The 15527-nt window shown below is 35.2% G+C and overlaps 2 protein-coding genes across 2 annotated transcripts; one reads left to right on the top strand and one right to left on the bottom strand.

Annotated features, from left to right (window-relative positions):
* Nucleotides 1-5857: 5857 nt before the first annotated feature.
* Nucleotides 5858-7818, top strand: LOC139863420 (uncharacterized). Its single transcript, XM_071852059.1, has 3 exons — nucleotides 5858-6299; nucleotides 6778-7341; nucleotides 7790-7818. Exons 1-3 carry the CDS (start codon nucleotides 5858-5860, stop codon nucleotides 7816-7818), a joined length of 1035 nt encoding a protein of 344 aa, XP_071708160.1.
* Nucleotides 7819-10432: 2614 nt separating this feature from the next.
* Nucleotides 10433-13072, bottom strand: LOC139861287 (29 kDa ribonucleoprotein A, chloroplastic-like). Its single transcript, XM_071849659.1, has 5 exons — nucleotides 12645-13072; nucleotides 11733-11834; nucleotides 11231-11581; nucleotides 10957-11032; nucleotides 10433-10700 (listed from the first exon to the last, which is right to left on the bottom strand). The coding sequence occupies exons 1-4, from the start codon at nucleotides 13008-13010 to the stop codon at nucleotides 10970-10972; spliced, it is 882 nt and encodes a 293-aa protein (XP_071705760.1). The 5' UTR covers nucleotides 13011-13072; the 3' UTR covers nucleotides 10433-10700; nucleotides 10957-10969.
* Between the last annotated feature and the right edge of the window lie 2455 nt (nucleotides 13073-15527).

Genomic DNA, 15527 nt, shown 5'->3' with positions numbered 1-15527 from the left:
GCTGACTCACAAAGGGAAGAAGTTCATTTGGGAACCCGAATAGGAATCAGCATTTCAAACCTTGAAAAAGAAGTTAACCATCGCACCTATCACTTCCTGAAGGCAGTGACGATTTCGTCGTTTATTGCGATGCTTCGAAAAGTGGTTTTGGTTGTGTACTGATGCAACGAACAAAGGTTATCGCTTATGCCTCTCGTCAACTGAAGATTCACAAGCGAAATTACACAATGCACGATCTCGAGCTTGGAGCCGTTGTCTTTGCATTAAAGCTGTGGAGACACTACCTTTATGGAACTAAGAGCACTATTTTCACTGATTATAAAAGCCTCCAACACATCTTTGATCAGAAGCAACTGAATATGAGACAGCGTCGATGGATCGAGACGCTGAACGACTATGATTGTGAACTTAGTTATCACCCTGGCAAGGCCAATGTCGTAGCTGAAGCTTTGAGCTGAAAGGAGAGGATGGAACCTCTTCGTTTTCGGGCACTGAACATCACCATTCATTCAAACCTCAATAGCCAGATCCGAGTAGCCCAAGATGAGGCTATCAAGGAAGAGAATATATCCCATGAAAACTTCAACATTCTTGTTTCTCGATTTGAAGTTAAGGATACTGGACTCCGATGCTATGCCCGAAGAATTTGGGTACCTCGTTATGGAGAGTTACGGAGCCTTATATTAGATGAAGCCCACAAGTCGAGATATTCGATTCATCCAGGAGCCGGTAAAATGTACCACGATCTCAAGGAACAGTATTGGTGGCCTAATCTTAAGAAGGACGTTGCAACTTATGTTGGTAAGTGTTTGACTTGCTCGAAAGTTAAAGCCGAACATCAGAGGCCTCCTGGGTTACTTCAAAAACCGGAAATCCCGCAATGAAAGTGGGAAAGGATAACAATGGATTTCATTACTAAGTTACCAAAGACGATGGGCGGATACGATACCATTCGGGTTATCGTTGACCTTCTTACCAAATCTGCACACTTTTTAGCCATGAAGGAAACGGATACGATGGAAAGACTTACTCAACTGTACATAAAAGAGGTTGTATCTCGTCATGGTGTGCACTTATCGATCATCTCAGATCGCGATCCCCGTTTTGCTTCCAGATTTTGGCATTCTTTGCAAGAAGCCTTGGGGACCCGCCTCGACATGGGTCTGCGTATCACCCACAGACCGATGGTCAGAGCGAATGAACGATTTAGACTTTGGAGGACATGTTGCGTGCATGTGTCATTGATTTCGGAAAGGCTTGGGAAAGGCATTTGCCGCTAGCCGAATTCTCTTACAACAACAGTTATCATTCGAGTATTAATGTCGCACCTTTTGAAGCGTTGTATTGCCGCAAGTACCGATCTCCTATTTGTTGGGCCGAAGTAGGCGAAACGCAAATCACCGGACCCGAGATAGTCCATGAAACAACTGAGAAGATTGTTCAAATTCAGGCGAGACTCAAGACGGCCCGTGATCATCAAAAGAGTTATGCCGACCTTAAACGTAAGGACTTCGAATTCAACGTGGGTGACCGTGTAATGTTGAAGGTCGCGCCTTGGAAAGGTGTGATCCGTTTTGGAAAACATGGGAAGATCAACCCGCGATACATTGGTCCTTTTGAAATCCTGAAGCGTGTTGGACCCGTTGCTTACCGTTTGGATCTTCCAACTCAATTGAGCTCAGTTCATCCTACCTTTCATGTATCAAATTTGAAGAAGTGTCTTGCTGAACCGAAACATGTCATACCATTGGAGGAACTTACAATTGAAGACAAACTCCACTTCGTGGAAGAGCCTGTCGAAATTATGGACCGTGAGGTCAAAACTTTGAAACACAACAAGATTTCGATCATCCGAGTACGATGGAATGCCAAACGAGGACCTGAGTTTACCTGGGAACGAGAGGATCAAATGATGCAGAAGTATCCTCACCTTTTCCCGACTCCTCCATCTACCTCAGCTTAAAATTTCGAGACGAAATTTTCTTTAACAGGTGGGTAATGTAACGACCCTGGATTTTCCGACGTTTAATTATTAATATTTATTATTAATGCTTGTGTTTTAATAAACGTGTTCTTATACGTGTTACTTGTTACCGTATTTAACTTTTCATGGCCTGACTTGTCTTTGTGACACACGTACCTTACACGAATAATATTTCGGATATTATTTACATTCATGATTATTTATTATTAATCATTTTTAATTAACTAAGGTTACTAGTTAATTACTTGGGCTTTATTTGATTAATTGTTACATACTTGGAATTGGGCCTTTTATTAATGAACATGGACTTGGAAGCTCACCCTACTTCTCTTAATGGATTAATTAAGAGCCCACTTTTATGCTAGTAACTTCTTAATGATAAACAAGATTAATTAGTGACATGAGGAATCTAGTTACATGCATACTTACACCTCTTTCCCATACCATTTAACTTTAATACTATTTTGAGCTCACACTTTTCCCCCATGCATGAAAGTTGAAGACTTGACCTTCCCTTCTTGGCCATGAAAACCGTAAGCTTTTGATGGGTGGGAGAGTTCCTTTTTTTTATTTTTGTTACATATTTACAAGTGATACTTCCTCATTTCACACACACACATACTTACAACACTTTTCTCTCAACTTTCTCTCATCTTTTTCTCTCAAAACTTAGTAAGTAATAAGCTTTTTCTTCTTCTTTTCTTGTTCCAAAACCGAATATAACCATCATCATTCTTCTTGATTTATTACTTGTTGTTTGTTGTTGTTGTTAAAGATCAAGTTTTCTAACTTGTATCTTCATGTAATCTTGGTTACTTTCATCTTTTGTTTGATGAAGAACCAAGAACAAGAATCTAAACTTTCTAGTTTATGGTTCTACACTTAAATATTTTAAAGATTTAAAGTTCATAAGTTTCATTATCATACTTGTGTTCATGTTTGTAAACTTAAGGTTTACTTTCTTAAAGATCAAAGCCTTGGCTTGAATCTTTCTAAGTATGAACAACCATGAACTTTTACTTGTATATTTAGTTTATTTTTTTCTTTTATAAGTACTTTAAAGTTTTGATGTTGTTAATTTGGTCAAGTATTACTAGTTAATCTTGATCTCATATTTCTTGAAACCAAAGTTAACTTTGTGAGTTCAAGAACATGGAAGTATAACTTTCTAGTTATAACTTCATATACTTATGATAGATCTAAGTTTCTATAGTTTATGGTCTTCTAATTTTGTTGTAAATAAGAGCTTACAAGCTTACATACATTTTACTAGTTGAAAATCTAAGTTTCATAACTTATGGTTTCATTAAAGTGAAGATCCAAGTTCTATAACTTAGGATCTAACTTAAGAACACTAGATCTAGACTTTCTAATCTAGGATATTTAAGATCTAGCTAAGATCTAAGTTCTACAACTTAAGATCTTGATTATTTAGTTTACTTTCAAGTTTGTAGCTTAATATTACTATTAGAACTCATGTAAGTGTCGGATCTAAGATCTTGATGTAACTTTGGTTCATCAACCTTCATACAACTCTTAAGTGAGTTGTGCTACATATCTTAGACTTACACTAGTGTTATGATGGTCAAACCTTGGTTAATATGATGCAAACCCATCAACGAGTTGTACACTTGAAGCTATACGCATCAAGGATGAGAGCCGTGATGAGCATCAAGCACCAAGAACCCACCGGAACACCCTTACTTACTATTTCTGGAACTGATCAGACTACCTGGGCTACTGGAAAGTTTATTTTCAGTTATTTCGGTTCGAGTAGATGATTTTCCGTTTAGACCTCGTCTTAATCCGAGTTACGGTTTAGGATCTATGGCCTCCCGAAAGTCACTAGACCCTATTAACGTTGTGCTGAAATTTCTGACCTACTCGCACTTAAACCGTCACCACGGTCAAACGAAGACGAGTTTGGTTCTTGAAATTGGTCATCCTCTAGGGGACTCATATACAGAGCCATGGCCACTGGTCTCACCTCATTTCAGTTTGTATAGAGGTCGTGGCGACTGAACGAAGTCAGCCTTTATTTCAAACTCTATTCTTAATTGAAACTTACTTTACCCTTTTTGATAAATGATGAATGATGATGGTACTTAAGACCTAATTTACATACTTTTAAACCTTTGGGAACGATTTACCGACTTAGTAACTTTTGACTTAGGTTGAGGACCTTTCGGACCAACCACTTGCTTACTATTCCCGCGTATCGACTTTTACTACTTTCCACTGTGAGTTATAGCATCCCTTTTTACTTTAACTATTTTGGGATGAGTACTTAAACTTTATATATGTGTGGGTTATACAACGGCATAAACTTTCCCTTAGCTCGGTAACGTTTTGTCATTGGTCTTTGAACCGGTGAACGCGAATCTTAGATATGGATCCATAGGGTTTGACATCCCCACTCGGGCTAGTAGCGCTAGCATTTAACGGGTGTTTAATACTTCGTAAACATACGCACTCGCCAAGTGTACTTTTAGGAGGTGTTATTTACGTTAAGTTAGTTACCAAGTGCCCACGGTTATACATATACTTTTTATACTGTTTTGAAACGCTATTGAAGCACTGAAATCTCCTGGCCTACCTTACATTACTATTATACTTAAACTATAGCTCACCAACCTTTGTGTTGACGTTTTTAAGCATGTTTTTCTCAGGTGCTTAAGGTTTGCTTGCTTCCGCTGTAGTTTTCATGCTTTGTAGACTCCCGCTGCGCTTATTAGAGATGTCACCGCATGAAACGTTTAATTTGCATTCAAACAATGTTATTTTTGAAACAATGTATTTGTAACGACCTATGGGTCACGTACTATTATTTTTGCTTGCTATTCGTAGAAGCATACTTTCGTATGTTAAACATTTGACGTTGGTTAAAACGTCACCTTTTATCATAAATGCAAACTTATTTTGAAACAGCATATGGTGTTTGACCTTGTAATGATCCTGTTGTTGATGAATCGTACACGATGGTTTTGTACGGGGCATCACATTGCTGAACGTAGATAGTTAAGTGACACTGAAAGATTTAAATGGCTAGACACCCTCAAGAATTGGATGGAAAAGGAAAATGTTTGTGGAAACATGGCAAAACAAAAAATCAAGAGTCAAGTGGATCGTTGATGGGGATGAAAACACCAAATTTTTTCATTCCTCAATCAGAAGAAGGTACTCGAGGAGAAATATTCGGGGCTTATGTATCAATAGTATGTGGAACGAGGACCCAATCGACATTAAACAAGCAACTTTTAAATACTATGAGTCTCTTTTCAAGAATAGTACCACAAACAGGTTGAAATTCGCAAATGGAAACAAGCAGCTGAGCAACAAGTGTATTACGCCGAACAATCTGATGCCCTTGAAGTATTGTTTACCGAAAGGGAAGTCCTCGAAGCAATTAATGATTGTGGGATTTCGAAAGCTCCAGGGCCGGATGGATTCAAATTCAAATACTTTATACTTCATTGGGATTTGATTAAAAAGGACTTACTTTTGGCACTAAACTGGTTTTGGGATAAATGCGAGATATCGAATGGTTGCAACACGTCTTTTATTACGTTGGTCCCAAAGAAATAAGATCCTTTGGGTTTGAACGACTTCTGACCGATTAGCTTGATAGGTTCATACTATAAAATTCTCACTAAAGTACTATTGAACCGGATCAAAAAAGTCATCCCCGGACTTATTGATGAGGTTCAAAGTGCTTTTATATAAGGTAGGTATATTCTTGATGGAGCTCTTATAGCTAACGAGGCTATCGATTACCTAAAGAAAACCAAAAGAATGAGCCTCCTTTTCAAAGTCGACTTCGAGAAAGCCTTCGATAGCCTAAGTTGGGATTTTCTTCTAGAAATAATAGAAAGGATGGGATTTGATAACAAAACGAGGAAATGGATCCGAGCATGCCTTGAATCTGCCTCCGTATCGGTTCTTGTCAATGGGTCTCCAACGCACGAGTTTAAGCTCGAGAGGGGTATCCGACAAGGTGATCCACTATCACCATTTCTTTTCATTGTTGCGGCTGAGGGCTTGAACATACTAACAAAAAAGGGCATTCATTGTGGTTTATTCAAAGGAGTTGATATCGGGTCTCATAAGGTGCTCCTATCGCATCTCCAATATGCGAACGACACTATTTTCTTCGGAGAATGGAGTAGACTAAATTTTTGTTACCTCGTGAAACTCCTCAATTGTTTCGAGAAAATGTCGGGCTTAAAAATCAATTATAACAAAAGTTCGTTGTACGGTTTAGGGGTTATAAGAGATGAGGTTGAACGATTAGCCCTTCGAATTGGTTCCAAAATAGGTGAGCTACCATTTACCTACTTGGGTCTTCCTATAGGACGAAACATGAATCGGGTTAAAAATTGGAAACCCGTAGTAAACAAATTTAATTCAAAGCTCGCGGATTGGAAAACAAAGTCAATTTCATTCAGCGGAAGGTTGACGTTAGTTAAATCGGTCCTCAATATTTTACCGTTATATTACTTTTCACTCTTTCGTGCTCCTTCGAGTGTCTTGAAATGTTTAGAGAGTATTAGGAAAAACTTCTTTTTGGGGGGGGGGGGGGGGGGGTTGTCGGGTGAGTGTCTTAAAATGTCATGGATCAAGTGGGAGGACTCTCTTTTACCCTACGGTGAAGGAGGTCTAAACATTGGATCTCTTCAGAAAAAACCTTGCTCTCTTGGGAAAATGGTTTTGGAGGGCCAAAACCGAGCCAAACTCTCTTTGGGTTTTTATTAATAAAAGCATTTATGGTTCTAACGGGTTGCACATCCATGTAGGTCCTTGTAGACCACTAGGGAAAGGTGGTGTGTGGCTAAACATTGTGCGTGCAGGCTGCTTAATTGACAGGACCGGGCTGCATTTTGGGACTCCATTCATCAAACAGATTGGCGATGAAAACCTCACTTCATTTTGGGACGAACCGTGGCTGATCGAGGGACCTTTGAAGAACAGATTCAAGCGACTCTTTCATTTGGATTCTGTCCAAACAGCAACTGTGCGAGACAGAATCATATGGTCTGAAAACCGGTGGCTGTGCATATGGAATTGGAATCGTAAGATAACTGGTCGAGCTCATGATGAATTTCAATCTTTAATCAATCTTATAAACTCGTATGTTAAACAAGACATGAACTTTGATGTATGGTATTGGAAGCTAGCAACGAACGACATATTCACAACTAAGAAATTATCGAGACTTATTGACGACGAAACCTTCATGGATAACAGAAGATCAAGACCCGAAACCTTAAAAAACAATTTGGTAACGGGGAAAGTCGAAGTTTTCATATGGAAAGTTATAAATCGGCGAATTCCAACAAGGATTGAACTTGATAACCGAGGTATTGATTTGGACTCCGTTAGATGTCCCATGTGTGATGACGATATAGAAACTATCGACCACTCTTTGTTTCTATGTCGACATTCGTTTGAAGTATGGGATAGAATTTTTAAATGGTGGGGCTTGGGTCCGGTAACGAACCTAAGCATAAACTAAGCTTTCCGAGGTAAGAGTAGTCAACCAATGTCGGGTTTGGGGAGTAGGAATTGGCAAGCATTGGAATGGACGAGCGCTTATTTAATTTGGAGAAACCGAAATCTCAAAGTTTTCGTTAACAACAGTTGGAACGGACCCACGACTCTAATGGAAATAAAACTAAGATCCTTCGAATGGATTTCTAAACGAGTGAAAGGTGTGAAGATCGAATGTTCTGAATGGATCACGAACCCACTGGTCTACGTGCTGTAGTTTTAATTCTTTTTTTCTGTATTGTTGTTGTCATGTCGTAGATATTGCTTTCACATTCGAGGTGCTGTAAGTGTCGAGTTATAGTTGCTGCCTCTGCAACTAGGTGCTTTTTGTTGCTGCTTTTGTACTATACTTCGAGTCTCCTGTTCGCGTTGTAACATTTTGGGGGTCGAGCTATTACTACTGCTTGGCCCTCCTCGAGTTTTAATAAATCTAAAAAAAAAAGAAAAAAAAAAGAAAAAATAAAACCTATTTTACCATGTTGACTTCTTGGTATATTTAGGGTCACCCGTTTACTAATGTGTGAGTATAGGTAAGAGTAATAACATTCATAATCAATCCCAATGATCATTTAGAAAAGAAAGAAAATGAGTAAGACACGTTTTTTAAACCGGCCAATAGGATTGTAGAAGTACATACCTCAATGAGATTCATTTACCACCACCAATGAAGTGCCAGGTACAGAAAGAAAATAAAAGACATTGTCAAGTGGAAGATATGGACATAAAACTGGGTCAAGTATAATTGAACATTGTCTTTAAGAATGGATAAAAAGTAATCACTATGAATAATTTAAGTGTAAACACAATGATTAACTTTCAATTACTCAGCTCTGTCTGACATGCATGGCATTATGCTTAGGTTACTAAGCAACACTATTATATAATGCAATTCTTTGGCTTCAAGTTAAAGATAACAAAGGTACAAATTAAAGGAATCATTGAGCTCACAAATATTGTCTTTAGCATAAAACATTCACGACTGACCACCCAATTTCAATTGAAGTTATATGTTTCCCATTTTCATCGAGACATATTATGGCAGCTATTGGTCCTCAAGACTTATCTTATCATCATAAAAAGACAGTTGATTAACATAGTCACATACTTTGTGAAACACTTGTGAACAGTAAAGCAAAAAGTTGTAATCTTTCATTGGAGTGAACATGTGATAACATGTGGAGTATATCCCAATGTAAGGCATGAAGGCTTGTTTGCCTAACTAATATAGGTTGTAATCATTCCTTAATTAACAAAACTCTTTCTATAAAGATTATTAGTTTATAGGGTCAAAGTGGCTACACCAAGTGATAAAGATTGTTTATTAGAATTATGCTATAGTGGTCCATGTATGCACCCATTATTTTTTTCTTTAAATCATGACTATGTATTAATCTTCGTGAGTTGTCATTGTTTACAGTAGCAACTCCGTAAATACCTTCAACTGTAGGGTAATTTAGTCTCTTTTTTTTTAAATTCCCTTTTCTTTACAACTGGTTTTTGACTTCCAATTAACCGACCGCTTACTGACCAAAACTACCGACTGTTAACCGATCAAAACCATCCCGCAACGATTCGTGAGTTTGTTTTTCTCATTAGTACCATTATTAATAACAAGTCACTTAGTTTCATATGTTTTGATTATAGAGTTATTGATGATGTCCCCTACAAGCTGGACCTGGGTTCAACCAGGGCTTCATTGGCCCATGAACACTATCATAGTGATCACTATATATAAAATTTGGATGATAAGCTATCATATCCTATGGTTCATAAATGATGGGATCACTTGTTGGGTTTTATGACCAGGTGTTTTGCCATACCAGCAAACAGGGGCCAGTAGATTACAAGACTGTCAGTAGAACTCTAAAGACCCACCCAAATTGTTTAGGGAGGCCCATTTGTGTAGTACTAATTTCTGGGCCTCAACCTCAATGTTAAAGGACAGATGCATGTGAGCTAACTTGGCAGCATCAAGGTACCGTTGAGGATGGTGCGTCGCTTGGAGCTTCAAGGAGCCGTAAAAAGAAGAGGGATACTAGAGTTGGTAAATTAAGTTTGTTTTTCCGCATAAAAAACTAACTTGGTAGCAAAACAAAAGAAATTAGTAAATTATCTAATTCTCAAGTCTTTTTATGCAAAGTAACTCTGATTGTGACCAGAAAAGTATAACTGCTAGAGTTATAGATTTGCTTCAATTACATAGTATTATCAGAATGCTGTTACTTCTTATGACCATGTTAATAAAAACAAACTTAATACACATGATCTTATTTTATCTTATTTAACAATAAACGAAACAGAACAATATCGGTTTTGAATTCTCAATTATAATAATCAGGATCATTTGGCTTTGGTACTGGAGTACGAATTGTATCATCAAATTTGAATATCTTACATTTTCTAACACTAGTGGTATGCAACAATAGTCCAGTTCCCAAATCTTCTTCAGCAGTTAGACTAAATGTTGTTTTATTATCAGTTATAAAACTGAATAACTGATACAACCATACCATAATGTGATGTCAACAATAGTCAAATAGTCAATGGCAGTAGCATTAGCATTAGCATTAGGTGTAGATGATTTTACACATATGTTGGCTTGATCTGACTTTTACAAGTTGTGTTGGATATATCAATTCCCTTATCACCTCCTTCTCAATTTGTCATGTCCTTCACTCATGAAAGTACTCTTACTAATGTTTTATTAAAACACCATCTATAACATATGATTTTCATAGTTAAATTACCATAAAATCACTTATAAATATATGAATTTGCTCATTTAAATGGTGTTGAATTGAGTAGTATGTAAGTGTAGATATAACATACATAAAGATATAAAGAATATATATAATGTTATTAGATGAACTGAACTTAACCATCAAAAAACAGAACCAATCATAGTATCACAAACAAATTCATTACGCCTACACCAAATCGTCGTTTACAAATTCGTAAATGTCTAAAAGAAATACTCCGAAAAACTGAATCATATACTACAATATTGGAAACTGTTACAACATCTAATTGTCTAGAGTCTATAGGTCACAGAGACAAAACTCCAACGGTAGCAGCTTTGGTTTAAGCACCACCGTCTTCTACAAAATGCAACACATGCTACTAAGTTCCGACCACAACTGGATTAAACGTTCCAAATCCAGAGACGTACCTGCATTTACAAGAATCAGCCGATTTAGACAAAATGCGACGCGTTCAGTTCATATGGTCTACTTTTTCACTTAATGATCTATATTTCTTTACAACTCTTAATTCAGTAAGTAAAATTTTTGTTTCTTTATCACTTAATCTGCCACTTAATCTGAAAATTGGTCTGTTTCCAGAGACACCTTTCCAGAATAAGAGGCAAATGAAAAACAGATGTAAATTCAGGAAAAAAGTAAATAGCCCCTAAGCCTAAAAATTACCCCAAAATATTATTTAAAATTGAGGCCTTTGTCGTGCTTCAGCAACACTGACTCGAATATTCCTACCATCAACGTTCTGCAAAACGTATATTAACAAGATTTAAGAAAAGTGAAATTTCAGGAAATTTAATGTTAAAGATTATAAAAGGGAGATGATAGCACACCACTAAACATGTTTTATAATGTTGTTTTGTACAACTCTCTAGAACAGATTTAATGGTGTATGTATAAATGTTGGTGGTGTACGGATCACTCCCGTAATGAAAATACTTACAAGGCCATCTAACGACTCGACTGCTTTGTTAACCTCATCAGCAGAACCGTACGTCACGAAACCAAAACCCTTTGACCTACCGCTATCCCTATCGTAAACTACCCTAGCTTCCATAACATTTCCTTGCTCCTGAAACAACGTTTCAAGAGCGAGATTGTCTACACTCCACGCAAGATTTCCGACATAAACCTTATTGGTGTCGGAACTCCGTCCACCACCACCACCGTAACCGCCACGGCTTCCATCGCCGCCAAAGCTGCCTCTACCGCCTTCTCTTTGCCTTCCGAATGAAGACTCTCCTTTACTTGGAGGTGGTCCTGAATTTACCTTAAGTTGCCTCCCGTCGAGTTCCTACATTTCCAGTATACTATTTGCTTAAAATAGAAATATATAGATTAAAAAACACACATAATAATCGTTGCAGCAGACAAATTTGAATATTTGAAATGCTGCATACAAAAACAAAAAAAAAAACAACATTGGGTCATATCAAGGCACTTACATAACCGTTGAACTGGCGAGTAGCTGCCTCAACTTCTTGGACTGATGACATAGTCACAAATCCGAATCCCCTGCTTCTTCCGCTAATTTTGTCATACACAACCTGCACCAACAAGCCAACAACCAGCTAATGACTACTAAAAAGTGTTGTACTTTTTAAAAGACATTATGATGAATATTGGTATGAGAAATTAGTACTAATGATGACTGATTAACAAACATGAAATATTAGTTCAAATTTTCTGGAAAATGAATCATGTGTATCTGAAAACAGAACTTAACTTTTTGCAACTTTTAAGGGTAATCAGGGATAGTAACATATCACAATATCTTTCAAAACAAACAACAGAAGAGACTAAAACTATAGATAACGATTAATCATGTGAATGAAAATACCCGTAACGATTTAGTGTTTCCTTCTGCTTGACTTTTCATGCAGACCGACTGTTCTTTTTATAATATGCCAAAAGGCCCAAAACGAGTACCCTCTACTTTGCAAAATTGCTAGATAAAAAGAAAAGGTTTTTTTTCCAAGGACAGAACTAGGGGTTGTTGTTAACACTCTTAAATGTGTTGTACATCTAAATAATTGCCGCCCTGAACATAATAATTAACCGCTATCTACAACGCTTTCTAGTGTGTTAACGGCATAAAAATCCTTCAAAAGGTTACAAGACTAAAAATGCAAAAAGATAGTAATGGTTGGCAACTATTGTTTATAACCAATCCACCTGACCAATGAAATATGTAAAATAATTAGTCATTCAATTTCAGTTACAAATCTGGCACTAGTCAGCTTAATTATTACAAAAGATCAAATAACACAAGACTATAATCCCATGAACCGAAAATATTTTTCAAGAATATAATACGGAGCAATAAAATTAAATGATTTAAAAATTTTAAGTTATACCTCAACCATCTCAACATTGCCAGCACGTTGAAAGAGTCCAGCAAGAGCAGCACTATCAACATTCCATGGCAAATTACCCACATACACTTTAAGGTCAGGTGAAAAGTTAGACCTTTGTTGTTGTTCATCACCATCACTTGATAATTCCTCATCCAACTCGAACGAAGATGCAACGGCTAAATTTCGGACGATTCGAGAGGATTGAGTTGGCACAAACAATTTACTTGACAAAAGCTTAGGAAGACTGTGATTAATGGAAGGATATATGCAAAAAGATGTGAGTGAAGATGATGTTTTGGATAAACTGGTTGCAGATGAAGTTACAGATAGAAGATTAAAGGCAGCTGCTGCTATAGAAGAAGACATGGTTGTTATGGGTAAAGTTTTAATGGAGGTTTTAGGAGATTTTGTAATGGCAGGGGATAAGAGATAAGGGATATTTTCAGTGGAAAGAAAAGGTGGTGATTTATATAGGTTAGTTTGGTGATGGGTATGGGTTGACCCGACCCATTATCACCTTATCTCATTAATAATGTACATGTACATATACATTATATTGATAGCTAAAAGTTCAATACATAATTTTTTAAATGTGCACCATTGTGCACGAGTGTATTTTTGTGCATAGATACAAAATCTTTTTAGTGTGCATCATTCTATACAAGTGTAAATTTATACACATTAGTTAGTTTTGTAGTTTTTTGATTCTGCATTGAACATTCCCCTATATTGATATTTGTATTTACTCTTTAGGTTTGATACACTTTTTCAACTCATTTATATTTAGATTATCATAACATTTAATATTGAAACCATTCAAATCCCAAGGTAGCATAGTAGTTGAGGCTCCTGACATCCTTGTAAAGGGTATCAGGTTCGAATCTTTGAGTGACTAGGAAAGGGTTGGAAAACCAGACTTATCGGATGTAATTTAGTTTAAATTTGAATTTGAAATTGACAATCATAAATATTGTCTTTAATTATTTAGTTAACATCTATATCTTTCATAAATGTAATTGAAAAAGAAACTTAGGGCAAATTTATAGAAAATTATTCAATGCTTTTTTAATCAAGATAATTGGTAACTTGATTTACGGATATGTTATTGTTTTAAATTGTTTTTATTTTTGTTAAAATTGAATTTTTTTTCTTTAAGTTGAATTAAATATAAGTCAAACTTATCTTCATTATCAATATTAATTGAGTTTATATAGAAAAAATAAAAATTGTTCTTGATAAAAAAATTATAGCAACCATAGAATATATAAAATCAATAATCGTGATAAAGCTACTAAATTTAATTATAAAGTATAATTTATTTTTAATATTATATATAATTTTAATGACAATGTAGATATAAAAAAATTAAACAGTAACTTATATGTAATGAATATGTTTGTTTGTATCGACTGAACAAATTTAAAAAATATACGGAATTCATGAATTTACATAACCTATATAACGTAATTCATGATTTTATAAATTTAAATAGACCCTTTCATGATGCATATTCAAGAACATAAATTGTTTTTATTGAAAATCATCATAAAATCAAAATACAATGACAAACCTGGATTTTAGAAGATGATTGGATGATAAACTATATATGTGAACAATTGATAAACAAGAGAATGCTTAATACGGAGTAATATTTAAAAGGATAATGAAGAGTTATGTGAATGAAAAATCCATAAAATAATCTTTTTAATATGAGAAGCAAATCACATGTTTTAATTTTAAATAGATTATTTTTTAATTTTATAATCTAATTAATGAATATTAATGACATCATTTAGATTTTTAATTTTTAATTTTTTTAAGCTTCGATAAACGTTATTTATAACATCACCATTTTAAAGATTTAATAGTACTTATAGATTCAGGAAGTAATCGGCCGAGACTCTGAAAAAAGAGTAATCTACAATTCGGGAAATAATTGGGGATTGTAGTTTGTACTACATTTAAATAATAAATTCAAAATTATATGTGAATATATATATAGAAGAAAATCATAAACAAAAACTTAAATTTTAGTATAAAATTGTTTACTATATTCAAAATTTTAAAATTCTAATTTAAATTCATATTAAAATAACAATCAATTCTGACTTTGATGACTTAGATTAACAAATTCAATCTTGACCCATAACCGTTGTTGACCCGATTAATTAAACGGATTATGAAAAATTGAAATGAGTTATTTATAAAAATGAGCAATCGGGTATTAATCATGAGTAATCGAAATTTTTACAACTATTGGTTTTTCTATAAAGATAGGCTCCGAACCCACAATTAAGAACAACATAAGTTGGGCCATCACAAATAGACATACGAATCGACATGTGAAGGATAATAGAAAGTTATATTTGGGTTGCCAACTTAAAACCTTGCAACATTTTACTAAAAGATTTTTTTATATAACCGGCGAAATAATAATAAACGAGTTTTAACTAAAAGATTTATTTACAAATTTTGAATATTTATACTGATGGGAGATGTTTTGAGAAAATAAACTAGTTTTTCTTATATGTATTTATATTTATATTTCTTTATATTTGATTTGATTTGATTTGATACTGATTACTGCTAAGCCAAATCCAATTATTGTTATTTTTGATTACAAATATAAATATAAATTTAAAGGGAAAAAAGGCTTTTAACGTTTGACCACTTAAATTCTAAAAGTTGATATTTTCAATAATGGTTTTGATAATCAAAGAGTCAATGGCTTAGCAGTACTGAGGTTACCCTTACAATCTTGAGGTTGAGGATTCGAGTCATGTTTAAGATATTTTGTGGTATATATATTTGTGTTAGTATTATGGGGTGTGAGTTTGCCTATAAAAAAAATGGTTTTGATAGATTCACAAAAAAAAAAAAAAA

Source organism: Rutidosis leptorrhynchoides, chromosome 8 (genome assembly GCF_046630445.1).
Source record: "Rutidosis leptorrhynchoides isolate AG116_Rl617_1_P2 chromosome 8, CSIRO_AGI_Rlap_v1, whole genome shotgun sequence".
NCBI classification, from domain to species: Eukaryota; Viridiplantae; Streptophyta; class Magnoliopsida; order Asterales; family Asteraceae; genus Rutidosis; species Rutidosis leptorrhynchoides.
Note: the sequence above shows the minus strand (reverse complement) of the source record. Positions and strands in the feature narration are given on the sequence as shown.

Coding starts and splice junctions, on each gene's coding strand:
- LOC139863420 (XM_071852059.1), top strand. CDS start 5,858: ATGGGATTTGATAACAAAACGAGGAAATGGATCCGAGCATGCCTTGAA. Junction 6,300..6,777: donor TCGAATTGGTTCCAAAATAG/GTGAGCTACCAT, acceptor ACATCCATGTAG/GTCCTTGTAGACCACTAGGG. Junction 7,342..7,789: donor GATTGAACTTGATAACCGAG/GTATTGATTTGG, acceptor GTCATGTCGTAG/ATATTGCTTTCACATTCGAG.
- LOC139861287 (XM_071849659.1), bottom strand. CDS start 13,010: ATGTCTTCTTCTATAGCAGCAGCTGCCTTTAATCTTCTATCTGTAACT. Junction 11,835..12,644: donor GCAATGTTGAGATGGTTGAG/GTATAACTTAAA, acceptor TTGTTGGTGCAG/GTTGTGTATGACAAAATTAG. Junction 11,033..11,230: donor TCGAGTCGTTAGATGGCCTT/GTAAGTATTTTC, acceptor TACGTTTTGCAG/AACGTTGATGGTAGGAATAT.